At 39.7% G+C, this 13,849-nt stretch overlaps 1 protein-coding gene across 4 annotated transcripts in view; it reads right to left on the bottom strand.

Moving 5' to 3' along the window:
- rb1cc1 (RB1-inducible coiled-coil 1) overlaps positions 1-13,849 on the bottom strand; it is a 212,872-nt gene that overhangs the window by 70,847 nt on the left and 128,176 nt on the right. For all 4 annotated transcript variants that reach the window (XM_060823471.1, XM_060823474.1, XM_060823473.1 and 1 more), the window contains one exon: positions 7,105-7,156. In XM_060823471.1, coding sequence (XP_060679454.1) covers positions 7,105-7,156 — 52 coding nt within the window. The remainder of the gene's footprint in view (positions 1-7,104; positions 7,157-13,849) is intronic.

Genomic DNA, 13,849 nt, shown 5'->3' with positions numbered 1-13,849 from the left:
ACCTCAACTTGTGATGCTTTTCTTTAAATTAAGGTGTCACAAGGGATTCAAGGAAGTCTGCCATCCTCACCTGGTCCAACCCACATGCGACTCCAGGCCCATAGCAATGTGGTTGACTCTCAATTGCCCTCTGAAATGGCCTAGGAAGCCATTTAGTTCTAACAATCACTACAAAGTCTCAAACAAATGAAACCAGACAAATCACCTAACATTGACCTAGGCACCGGAAAAGACAATGGCAGAAATAGCACTGTCGACCTTGCAATGTCCTCCTCATCAACATCTGGGGGCTAGTGCCAAAATTGGGAGAGCTGTCAAACAGACAATAAAGCAACAGCCTGACATTGTCTACAGGTATGATTCCATGAGTATGACGATTTCCCAGACACCACCATCACCGTTCTTGTCTCACCAGCAGGACAGACCTGCCAGAGATGGCAGCACAGTGGTACACAGTCAGGAGGGTGTTGACTCCAGATCCCATGAACTCCTATGGCTTCAGGTTAAACACAGGCAAAGAAAGCTCCTGCTGATCCCTCGGCTGATGAATTAGTACTTCTCCAATTTGAACAACACCTTAAGGATGCATGGAGGATGGCAAAGGCATAAAATGTAATCAATGTCTACTCCCAAGAGTGGTTCAGCAGCAGTACTACTGATTGAGCTGGTCAGGTCCGAAGATTATAACTGCTAGACTGGGTCTATGGCACACGGAGAGGTAACCAACAAAAAGGGAAAAACATATTTGACCTCATCCTTACCAAGATGCAGCTGCATCTTCCCATGACAGTATTGATAAGAGTGACCGCTGCACAATCCTTGTGGAGACAGAGTTCTACCTTCACATCGAGAATGACCTCCATTGTGTTGTGCAGCACTATCACCGTGCTAAATTGGACAAACTTTGAACAGGTCTAGCAATTCAAGTCTGGGCATCCATGAGGCACTGTGGGCCATCAACTCCAACACAATCTGTATCCTCATGGTCCAGTATATTCCCCATTCAACCAATACCATCAAGCCAGGGGATCGACCCTGGTTCACTGGTGGGTGCAGGAGGGCATGCTAGGAGCAGCTCAGGCATATCTAAACATGACATGCCAACCTGGTAAAGCCACCAAACAGGACTACGTGCACATCAAACAGCGTAAGCAGTAAGTCATAGACAGAGGTAAGTGACCCCACAGCCAATGGATAGAAGTAAGCTCTGCAGTCCTGCCACATCCAGTCATGAATGGTGGTGGACAATTAAACAACTCATTGGAGGAGGCGGCTCCACAAGTAACTCAATCCTCACTGATGGAAGAGCCCAACACATCAGTGCAAAAGATAAGGCTTATGCTTTTGCAGCAATCTTCAGTCAGAAGTGCTGAGTGGATGATCCAGCTCTGCCTCCTCCAGTGGTCCTCAGCATTACACATATCAGTCTTCAGCCAATTCAATTCACTGCTCATGATATCTCTAGCCCCCAAATGTTGGAGGCTCTGGATACAGCAAAGGCTTTGTGCCCTGACAACATCCCGACAATAGTGAAGGCTGGTGCTCCAGAACCTGCCGTTCCCCTAGTACAGTTACACCACTAGCACCTACCTGACAATGTGGAAAATTGCCCAAGTGTGTCCTGTTCATAAAAAGCAGGAGAAATCCAATTCAGCTAATTACTCCTCGATTAGACTACTCTTGATAGTCAGTAAAGTGATGGAAGATCTCATTCAGCTCAGTGATACCCAGTTTGGGTTCCGCCATGGCCACTCAGCTCCTGACTTCATTACAGCCTTGGTTCAAGCATGGACAAAAGAGCCGAATTCCAGAAGTGAGGTAAGTGACAGCCCTCGATATCAAGACTGCATTCAATCAAGTGTGGCATCAACAAGTCCTAGGTAGAATCAATGGGTACAAATGTGTTGCTGGTCAAAGCACAGCAGGCCAGGCAGCATCTCAGGAATAGAGAATTCGACGTTTCGAGCATAAGCCCTTCATCAGGAATGCTCGAAACGTCGAATTCTCTATTCCTGAGATGCTGCCTGGCCTGCTGTGCTTTGACCAGCAACACATTTGCAGCTGTGATCTCCAGCATCTGCAGACCTCATTTTTTACTAGAATCAATGGGTATCCAGGGCAAACTCTCCAGCAATCAGAGTCATACTGGACACTTTAGGAGATTGGTATAGTTGTTGAGGTCAGTCATCTCAGCTCCAGGACCTCGCTGTTGGAGTTCCTCAGGGTAGTGTCCTGGGCCCAACCATTTTCAGCTGCTTCATCAATAACCTTACTTCCATCATAACGTTAGAAGTGGGGATGTTTGCTAACAATTGCACAATATTCAGCACCATTCGCTACTCCTCAGATTCTGATGCCGTCCATGTCCAAATGCAACAAGAATCTGGACAATATCCAGGCTTGGTTAACATGTGGCAAGAAACATTTATGCCACGCAAATACCAGGCTATGACCATCCCCAATAAGAAACAGACAGACAATCTAACCACCACCCCTTGACATTCAATGATGTTACTATCACTGAACCCCCCCATTATCAACATCTTGGGAGTTATAATTGATCAGAAACTCAACTGGACTCACCACATAAATGCAGTGGCTACAACAGCCAGGTCAGAGGCTAGGAATTCTGCGGCGAGCAACACACCTCCTGACTTGCGAAAGTCTGTCCACCATCTACAAGTCATAAATTAGGACTGTGATGGAATACTCTTGACTTGCCTGGATGAGTGTAGTCCCAACAATACTCAAGAAACTTGACACCTTTCAGGACAAAGCAGCCTGCTTGATTGGCATTGTATTCACAGCCAGCGATGCCCATATCCCACAAAAATGAATAAAAAGTGCTTCCGCACAATGCTGATTTAGGACAAGAGAAAATATAATCAAATCGGACTAGTTTCAGAAAATTGTTATTCATGTGTGAAAAGGGGAAAGTGACATAATGATACAGCTTGAAACACACTAAATTCTTGTACTTAAAAGCGCTAATTAGATAAATTTAAAATTTCAGGAGACCATGAGTCTAAGAGGTTCTATATTGGGTTTAAAAGATTTATTATTGCCTTAATAATAAAGGCATCCTTCATAAGTCAGAACACAAGAGGTTTCTCCCGCCATCACGTCCACTACTGGCCTGGTGACAGGAAAGTAGCAGTAACAACTTGAACTAGCATGATTAAAATTAAGATTTTTCGGTTAAAAACAAAGCACACATTTTGAATTCTGACTAAAGTACAATGGGAACCAAAGAATAAAAGCTTTCAGAGTAGAGACTTTCCTACTTCAGATAATTTTGCAGGGCATGATTGGGACTCTAACCATCTACCTCTTTAAACCCTCCTTCCCACTCCTTCCAATCTTACTTGTATTGACAAGTCGTCAAGAAAGATAGCTGGTAATATGAAAAAACTGAGGAGTTTATACAAGTATTAAGGAAGGAAAGTTAGTAACAATAGAAAACAAACCAAATTGCAGAAGGTTTGACAGGTATATGGTACAAGACTTCGAAACTTTCCTAAAGATAACTGAAAATCATGACGTGATAGGGAGGGATGACAGATGACCTGTTACAAGAATTAGAAGTGCAGACAGTACGTGCATTAGTTATATTCTTCCAAAATCCCTTTGATTCTGTAAAGATCCCAGCAGATTGGATGTGTTCATGCTAGTGGGAGCAAATTTCAGCTTCCTTCACGTGCTTTTTGTTTTCCTTATGCTCTGTATTTAGTTTCAGTATATCCAAGAGGGAGGAGCCTTGTATTAACACAAGTAGACCAACTGGAATTTGGTTCCTGAAAAACCTTAATTTCGAATGTGAGAAAAATTCCCCTAGAATGGCTACAGTGAACAAAGACAACAAATTGGCTGTCATACCAGAACCACAAAAGTACTCAAAAAGGTATGCTCTGACAACCACCACATCTATGCTACAATTCCATTCACAGAGTTAATGTGTAAGTGGAATCATGCCCACCTGAATAACACCACAACAGATTTATTTTCATGGATCAAGAATTTTACTGGAGCGAGTAAGATAAATCTGTCTTCCTCTGTGTTTTAAAACCAATATTCATGAGATCATCCAAGTATTAGCAAATGGACAAACCCAATTCGAAGAACTAAGCAGTCACAACATTAGCGTAATACAATACAAAGATGTGAGAAGCAATGGTTGGGTTGAACTGCACCGACAGAGTTGATCACTGCTATAATTTCAGAATCTGCAGAGAATCAAAGTGTTTCAAGTTAGTTTTTTTCCCCTCATTCAAAGGATGTGGATATCATTGGTTGGCCACAGTTATTGCCCATCTTGACTGCCCTGCTTGCTTGAACATAACTCATTAGTTTGGTCAAGGGTACTTTTCTGAACAGCTTTGAACCATCTGCCAAAGAGTCATTGCACAGTATTATAAATTAAAGTTCACGGTTTTACTTCATAGTCTATCTCAATTATGAATATACTGTTACAGGCAGATATGCCATTCAACTTCTCAAACAGACATTTCCTGTAGTAATTTGAGAAGGAATGGTTATAGCCAGAACCATAAACGACAATAATTGTCACAAACAACGAGACGCTTCACATATTCAAGTAATACAGGCTGTTTCACAGACTCCTTTCCTAATGAAGGGCTTATGCCTAAAACATCGATTCTCCTGCTCCTCAGATGCTGCCTGACCTGTTATGCTTTTCCAACACTACACTTTCAACATTAATACAGGCTGCTGTCGGTTTACTTTTTAAAGAGTAAAATAAAAATAATAAACTTGCATATTTCATATCCTTAGGATTTTTAAAATTTATTCACAGTCACAGTAGGAAAATGAGGCGAGTGACTGTCTACTTGTAGCTTGGTGCCACATTGCAGGCACAGCCAACTGAAATAAGCACTGTTTGCGAAGCTTGTGTTGAGTAAATATTAGAGGTAAAGCACTCAAAAGGTCAGAGTAGCAATCATGTTATTGCATTTTTTTTTAAGTAACTCTAGACATTCATCATAATTTGGACAAACATTTTCCTTTTACAATGAATACAGAAAATACTTTTTATTCAAAAAGAAACAGAGAAACCGGATTAAAATGGTTAAAAACAAGCATACGTATTTTGACTTCAAACGTTACTGAACAGTTGAAGTAGCATTTAAGGAGAAAAATATGCATGTATAAAATGCATATATTGTGGTATCTGCAATGACAATTAATAGTTGGTACAAAGTAATGGTCCCTCCTCTAGCCTCAAATTCATACTCCTGCACACAATAAATATTTACAATGTATATCAACATTTGCTTGAGCAAGAGAACACAAGAGTTGTTCTAGTATAGGAAAGTCTATTCGATAGCTTTATTAAGACATCTACTACAACTACAACTATTACTACTGCTACAACTTGCACTATTTTAGTTCTTTTAATGCTATAAAATATCTCAAGGGTTTACAGATGAAGAGTCTTTGTCCTAAACCTAGTCCAAATTTAAATACAGGCATCATCATCACAGATTCTAGGGATGAAAGAAAAAACACTATGTGTGTAAGCTGACATTTTCTCCATTTCATTAGCATAACATATTTCCAAATAGCAGCATTTGATTAAGACAGACAAGTAATAGGCTGAGAAAGAGCGTCAACAAGGTTTTCCCTCCAGCTCCAAGTGCTTCTGTTTGAAAGAGAGTGGGAGGATGGGGAGCGAAAGATTACGCTTAGGGACAAACAAACCATCACTGAGTAGTCATTTTGCATTCAAAGGACACAAACACAGCTTTACTTCATATATTTAGATTGATTGCTTTTTCTTCAGTCGTGTTTTATAAGAATGGATTAATACTAAGCACCATGCCAATTCACTTACATTCCCAATTTCTGCTATAAATACCTACTTTATACTGCTGTAGCCAAATCAATATTTATTCTGAGAAGATAGTCAAGCATAATCCTGAGATAAATCTTTAAGGATATCTTCAGCACAGCACATTGTATAAACAATCATTAATGTAGTCAAAAAGAATCCTACAAGTTCAAAATATTGCTTTTTAAAAGGAAGTGCAAGTACATAGAGAACATAAATGGAGAATTATGAACTACAAGCCTAAATAGTCACATCAAACAAAGATGTTGGATGCATTATTTAGCATTTCAATTAAAGATATTATTCTTTAACTAAATGAATAATTCATTGACAAGTGTTAATTTTTTTCCCCCGTAAAATATAACTGTCATGCATAATTAGGCAACCTCCATAGCTCACACTTAATTTCCATGTATTCCAGTATAGTTCTGAAATCAATTGCAAACTATTAGCCTACATTTTATTACTCTAGCATCAACTGGATAGTCAATTTACAAAATAAACGGACTTCCATATTTAACATGAATAGCTGGAGATTCTTTATTTAAAAATAGCTCCATCAGACAAAAAAGGTAGAATGTGCATTGGCTTAACAGCAATCCAATTATTGGGAGCCACAGCAATATGGTCTTATTTATTTGCTGGTAGGGTTAAAGTTTTGAGGAATAAGTTTGGAAAGACTTTAACACTGGCCTGTGATGAATAAATTCTGACGCTTTTCTTGCATTGGGAAGTTCAGTCATATGAAACTTAATGGGGACATGGATATAAAATTAAATGCTTTTATAACAATAAGTGTACAATGTATTGGAAACCTCAAATGCAAGCAAATCTGACAGCCAAGTTAAAATGCCCCACAAATGAAAAATTAGATTACTACTTTTTGAAAAAGGAAAACTGTTGACCACAGCATTGACAATTTGCTACTGTTGTTTGAATACTGGATAACATCTTGCATACCTATGCACTTAGTCAATACTGACCATCCCTATATTTCACAACCAGATTTAAAACCACAACCTTTAAATTTGGAAACAAACTTACGAACCCAACACACAAATTAACCGTAAACAATATTAAAACAAATTTAAATTTATGTTCATTGAATTGCGATTATCTTCATTCAGTTCTTGGAGTATTGCTGTGCCATACATGCAACATTGAGGAATTTATTCTATTATGGACACTTGCCTGTATATTAAACTATCTCCTGCATGACTTTAACCATAATTAATTAGACATGACCATTTACTTACTCTTTCTAAAATCATAATCCTATGTTTTTCTTCAGACATTTGGATGGTTTCACTGTAACAAAATAAGCAGAACTTTGATTAATGCTTTGAAAAAATAGATTTAAATTGAATTTTTCAATGCTTTTTCCAGCTAACAAATCTCAGAGTTTCAGATGAACAATCAACAGCAGTATTCAAACTGTGGTAGGTACACTTTTTGAAACAGTGCTCAACGATTTTCTGAACTCCCGCCATCATCCTCAAAAGTATAATTTCTTAACAAGATGGATATGCAATCAAGCTTCTTAAATGCAAGATAAATGGTGTAGGGGACAGAAGAAAGGACAAAGATAAAGAGGTAAGCTTCATCTGAAAAAAAATTGAAGCAATTTGGTTTATTTGATTTTTATAAATAAAGTAGCAAAAATACATTTTTAATGTTTAGTGGCACAACAATCTAATCTTACCTAATTTTTCCTATCAACAAAGCAGAACTTGTACATTCAAAAACTTTGATCATTTTGGAAATAGCTAAGATTATGTGACTGAAGTTATAACGTGGGCTAGTGTAACAAACAGTTAATTTTGAATACACAATAATGCACTTGTTACACAATATGATCAATGGGTTATTTTTGAAATAGGAAACAGAACTTTCCAAATTACAACTGGAATTGTGACCCATTTTAGAACTGCATAGAATGACACTGCACCATACTTCATATAACAGTGCTTGTGTAGCATCGTGCCCTGTTTTGAATAGCAGTTGCATGACAAGACACAGTATGCACGAGCTGTAAATGAAAACTGCAATATTTTTATTCATTCATGAATTTATGGATGTTGCTGGTTACATCAATATTTATGGCCCATTCCAAATTTCTCTGCAGAAATTGCTGGTGAGCTGCCCTCATGAACTGCTACAATACTTTGGGTGCAAACAGTACTGTTGGGAAGAGAATTCCCAGATTTGATTCAAAATTCAGGCTCACTTAGCAAGCTTTAGGACAATTTTACAATTACGACCATTATGAACGATGCCAAAATCAATGCAATTTAAGTAATGTCACAAAAAGTTCCATCAATCAGTACATCTTAAATAGAGAGTCAAATAGTGAAATCCTCTTTTCACCAGCCAACAACAGAACTGGAACTACTGAACAGTAATTGTTGCCGTATCTGCCCTTACTGGCAATTCCTGTGGCATTAATGCTTTTTCGCTTAATATGCAAAAGAAAAATAGAAACATGAAGTGTATTACACTAGATGAAAACAAATAGAAGGATCTCACTACAAACAATCAGAAAGATAGATAGATTCATTTTTTTCTTCTCCCTACAACACCATTACTGATGCTTAAACTTCAGTAAGTGGCTCCCTGAGATCCAAAGATTTTTATGTTAAGCTAGCACAGCTGCAAATGGATTCCCTACAGCAAATTTCTGCATTCTCACTAAATGCTATTTTAGTCAGTTAATACCTTCCTGCCAGAGACCCTTAAACAAACTGTTAACTCTGCTCAGTTTTTCTTAACATAGAAACTTTAAACTTACAACTTCAGCAGCCTCACAAGAGGACCTATTCACTGGTGTCTCAAAATCTTTCTACTTCTAGAATTTCCATCTCACGTCCCTCTAAGCACCTCAGCATGACTTACCACCCTTGGCTGTTTCAAAACTTAATAAAGCAGAAGTGAGGACTGCATAATACCAACACTTAATAACACCACTCTTTCTGTCATTGGCCACTTCTCTCTCTTTCTCATTGTTGTAAAACTCAAGTCAGAAAACCTTCAGCAAATATCTCATGCAGCTTACTGGTCATTTAACTGAAATCATGTGAGATCTTGCCAATGTTGTTTTGAGATCATTTTAAAGTCAGACCTTCACAGAACTGGGAAACCAAAATCTATTTTCTTCCACTGTAAATCCAAAATCAGTAATATATTGTAAACTTGCATAACAGCCTTCAAAACAAAATTAAATAATCTGAACAGAAAGTATCTACAGTGCTAAAGGGAAAAGATTGAGGAGCCGATCTAGGGAATTGCTCTTGTTAGAAGCTAGTGTGGATACAACAGGCAGAATAGCATTTCCTCTACTGAAATCACATTTAACTCCATGAAACCATTATTAGACATTACTGGATGGTGGTTTGTTCGGGCATATTCTCAAACAAGTAGTACAAAGTAGCATCAACAGAAAATCATTGGACACATCTCATGTAAGTAGTTCTGCCCATGTCCATGGAGCGAGACAAAAAAAAATGCAGATGCTGTAATCCAAAGTAGGCAGGCTAAAGGCTGGACGAACACAGCAAGTCAGGCAGCATCTGGAAGTGAAGAAGTCAACGTCACAGGTGCAACACTTCTTCCGGATGAGGGGTGGGTGTAAGCAGAGCTGCAGATAAAAGAATGGTGGGGGCATGATAGTCCATGTTCAGATTATCATATAGTGGAATAAATCATCAGAAATCTTCTCTGATAATGAGTACCAGAAATCAAACTCCCTTTGGGGAAGTGATGGAACAGGTTCAGCACCTGAATATTCAAAAGATTTTAAGATTGCTTGCAGCAGGGATCAAAATTGCTATTCACCTGAACTCTTGAATGCTGTAAGTTTCTAAAGCAAGTGTGTGGTTATAGAATCAATTGTATAGACTATGTAACAGTGAATCAGGCAATTAACCCAATAAGTCAATTTCAATATTAATGCTCCACAGTAGCTTCTATTCTAGCACTATTACCATAAGAAACTACCCGTTTCTCCCTTTCATTTATCTCTTCCTGAAAAGGATCAACCTGGAGAAGAATCTAGAAATGGGTGGGGAGTGAGCAACAGCTGGTTCTGAAGATTTGATTGTGCAATCCAGCTGCACAGGACAACGTTTTATCAGACATCAATTGAGGAAGCACCTATAATTATGGAAGGCAATCCTCAAGATTTGCACATAAGAGATATAAAAGCAAGATTCAGTTTGATCAAAATAAGAAAATAAAATACAAACTGCCCCACAACATAAGCCAGAAAACACCAGGTGTTTTTAGGTGATAAACAATCTACTCAGGACTTAATATGGGGGAAAGTGAGGAGTGCAAATGCTGGAGATCAGAGTTAAAAGCATGGTGCTAGAAAAGCACAGCAGGTCAGGCAGTATCAGAGGAGCAGAAAAAGTGACGTTTTGGGCATAAGTCCTTCATCAGGAATGAAGAAACTGGCAGACAAGAGGAAATACCAAGACACTGACCATATATTTGGTTCTGATATAACGTGATAATTCCATTGCTGTGCAGTCCCACATTATAAGAGAACTGCATAGTAGCAGCCCCTTTTAGATTAGATTAGATTACTTACAGTGTGGAAACAGGCCCTTCGGCCCAACAAGTCCACACCGACCCGCCAAAGCGCAACCCACCCATACCCCTACATATACCCCTTACCTAACACTAGGTGCAATTTAGCATGGCCAATTCACCTGAATTCACCTAACCCGCACATCTTTGGACTGTGGGAGGAAACCGGAGCACCCGGAGTAAACCCACGCAGACACGGGGAGAACGTGCAAACTCCACACAGTCAGTCACCTGAGGTGGGAATTGAACCCAGGTCCCTGGCGCTGTGAGGCAGCAGTGCTAACCACTGTGCCACCGTGCTAATGGGACCAGGATCACGTTATAGCCAATACAGGTAAGGAAAGTTTATGTTCTACAAATAATGGTCACAGTTCTTCCATCGCATTATAGCTAGTTCACATTGAAGAAATGCACATTATAGCAGAACTGACCATTATTTCCACCCTTCATTAACAAAAATACTTGGAAATACAATTAGTAGTCTTATTTTTACTGTTGATCTATCAACAGGTTTGCATTACTCACCAGTTCCATTGTAACATGGCCTAAAACCCAGTAATGGGGGCACATCAAGCCTCAGAAACTGCAGCCTATACTCAAAAATAACTGCCTAATTTATGTCTTGAAATCCATTTCCAATGTTTTGTCGTCTCAGTCATAATTATAAATTTCACTCAAGTTTCAGATACTAACCAGGTAACACTGAGATTTCCTCTCTCTTGTTTTGCCTCTCCCACCCTATCCCTATTGACACTAATTAGAACGTTAATATCAGTAAATGTCAACAATCATAGCAATAATCAGACCATTACCAACAAGCTTCCATTTCAATTACTTTTATCTGTTTTTAAAAAAATTGAATAGCAAAAGTTAATTAATAACAAAGTGGGATCAATAAGTGACTTTTAAGCTATTCTGTCCCAAGCCTCCAACACGGCACCACCCTCTTGAACTGTCCATCATCTTTCCCATCTATCCGCTCCACTCTCCTCTCCAACCTATCACCTTCTCCACCACCTTCATCGACCTATTGCATTCTCAGCTACCTTCCCCCCACCCCACCCCTCACCCATTTATCTCTCAGCCTCCTTGCCCACAAGCTTCAGTACTGATAAAGGACTTATGCCCCAAAATGTTGATTCTCCAGCTCCTCAAATGCTCCCTCGCCTGCTGTGCTTTTCCAGCATCACACTCCTAATGCAAAATGTTAGCGACAATATTAAAAGTAGGGATTGAAAGAAGATAGATGGATGGAATACCTTCAGATGCCATTTACAATACATGGAAGATGCGCTGCTCTTCCAAGGGGAAGGACGTAAGATAGGTTAAATTAGATGTGGAGAGAGGAATGGAAAGCACATGGACTGAGTCTCCCACAAAATCACTACCCTAGCCTGGAGGAAGTCAGGCAGTAATGGCGAGCTAATCGATTAGAAGTGGCACATGGACTTCAGGATCCAGAACTCCGTGTAAGGGAATTTAGTGGGACGACTGAAGACCAGAGGCGTCATGTCCTTATCACTCTTTATTGGAGGAAAGGCAATGTACGACAAGATATTGCATTATTATACACTGGAGCAAAAGTTATTATTATACATGACAATCCATATAGACACGTAGGGCTCAGAACGATTATTATTGGATTTGGTGGAGTGATAACATCAGCAGTAAGAGCAAATATTAGAATGACCTTGGAAAATGGATCCCATGAGTAGTTCCAATATTGCTATCCAACATACCAGAAAATGTGTTGCTGGAAAAGCGCAGCAGGTCAGGCAGTATTCAAGGAACAGGAGATTTGACGTTTCGGGCATAAGCCCTTCTTCAGGACTTAAGAGGTACCACCTTGCAAACCCCATTGGGTAAATTCTCTTTTGGTATACAAGCTGTGACAGTTATTGTTGGCAAAGCAAAATGGGAACCCCTCATTATCCCTCCACCTTCATGGGTGGTTTTTGATGAACAGTATCGTATTCCTGTAGGACATAAAGAAATTGGGGATACTATACAGGGCCTGTTAGCTGTGGAGATTGTGACTCATACAATATCGGTGTACAATAGCCTTGCATGGCCTGTAAAGAAGCTGGATGGAAGTTGGCAAATAGCAATTGATTATTGCCAACTTAACAAATGTGCTCTTCCGCTGTTGGTGGCCCGACGTGGTCACAGTTATAGAATGTTTGTCACGGGGGCCAGATACCTAGTATGCCATTATTGATCTGGCAAATGCATTTTTCTCAATATCAATAGCTCCAGATTCACAAGCTCAGCTTGCTTTTATATCTTCTGTCTGCAACCACAAGGATACTTACACAGCCCAACCTTACAATATGGACTAGTAGCAGGGGACTTCGGTATGTGTCCGCTATCATTAGACATTCACACAGTACGTTATATTGATGACATTTTGATCCACGGACCAAAGACATTGCAGCGTTGGATGCTAGTCATACTGGTGCAACATAAGCAAGACAGAGACTAGGAAGTGAACCCGAAAAAGATACAGGGACAAGCACAATTAGTGCAGACTTTAAGGCATTCAGTTGACAAAAGGGGATAGAATCATCATAAAAATAGTAAATAAAGTATCTAGGCTGAGGCACAAAGTTATAGGTTTGCTCGGATACTAGCACAGACGTGTACCTTAATTGACTACGTTACCAAGACCTTTATATGCTACTATCCAAAAGAAAGTTCAGTTTGAATGGTGCAATGAGCAACAGAAAGCATTTATGACCACTAAAAAGGCCGTAGAAACAGTGCTGTTCCTGGCTCCTTGGACACCTGGCCTACCATTTGAATTACAAGTATCAGTAGTACAAGATGTAGCCATGCGGAGCTTATGGCGGAAACAGAAGAGGAAAGCAATACCTTTGGGCTTCAGGTCCACAAAGCTAACTGAAGCAGCTACGTGTTACACATCATTTGAAAAGCAACTTCTGGCCTGCTAGTGAGTCCTTGTAGAAACTGAACAGCAAAAACATGAGGACAAAGTCCTCCTCAGACCTAAATTCCCTATTCTGACAGGTATTAATCTGATGTTGCGAACCACAACAGTGGTTCAGTAGAGCCCAACAAAACACTACTGTAAAATGGAAATGGTACACAGCTGATCAAGCTAAGAAAGGAAAGAAAGGCATTGCCAACACAATGAACAGATAGCTGGGTACCCATCAGGTGAACAACTTCAGAGTGCTCACCAGACCATGCCTGCATCTCTCATTCAATGGTGCATTCTGCTCGAACAACTGCCTGAAGATATTCATCAACGTGCTTGGTTCACTGACGCATCAGCCACCTGGCCAAAGGTGGTGGCGAGCTGTTGCATTTAATCCTTCCACACATTTAATTATCCATTTTGAAGAAGATGGGGGAAATCGAGGCAGTGTGCCAAATTAGCAGTGTTGGTGGAGG

The sequence above is a fragment of the Hemiscyllium ocellatum genome, chromosome 4 (genome assembly GCF_020745735.1).
Source record: "Hemiscyllium ocellatum isolate sHemOce1 chromosome 4, sHemOce1.pat.X.cur, whole genome shotgun sequence".
NCBI lineage: Eukaryota > Metazoa > Chordata > Chondrichthyes > Orectolobiformes > Hemiscylliidae > Hemiscyllium > Hemiscyllium ocellatum.
The sequence above is the reverse complement of the archived record's forward strand: the minus strand, read 5'-3'. Positions and strand labels throughout refer to the sequence as shown.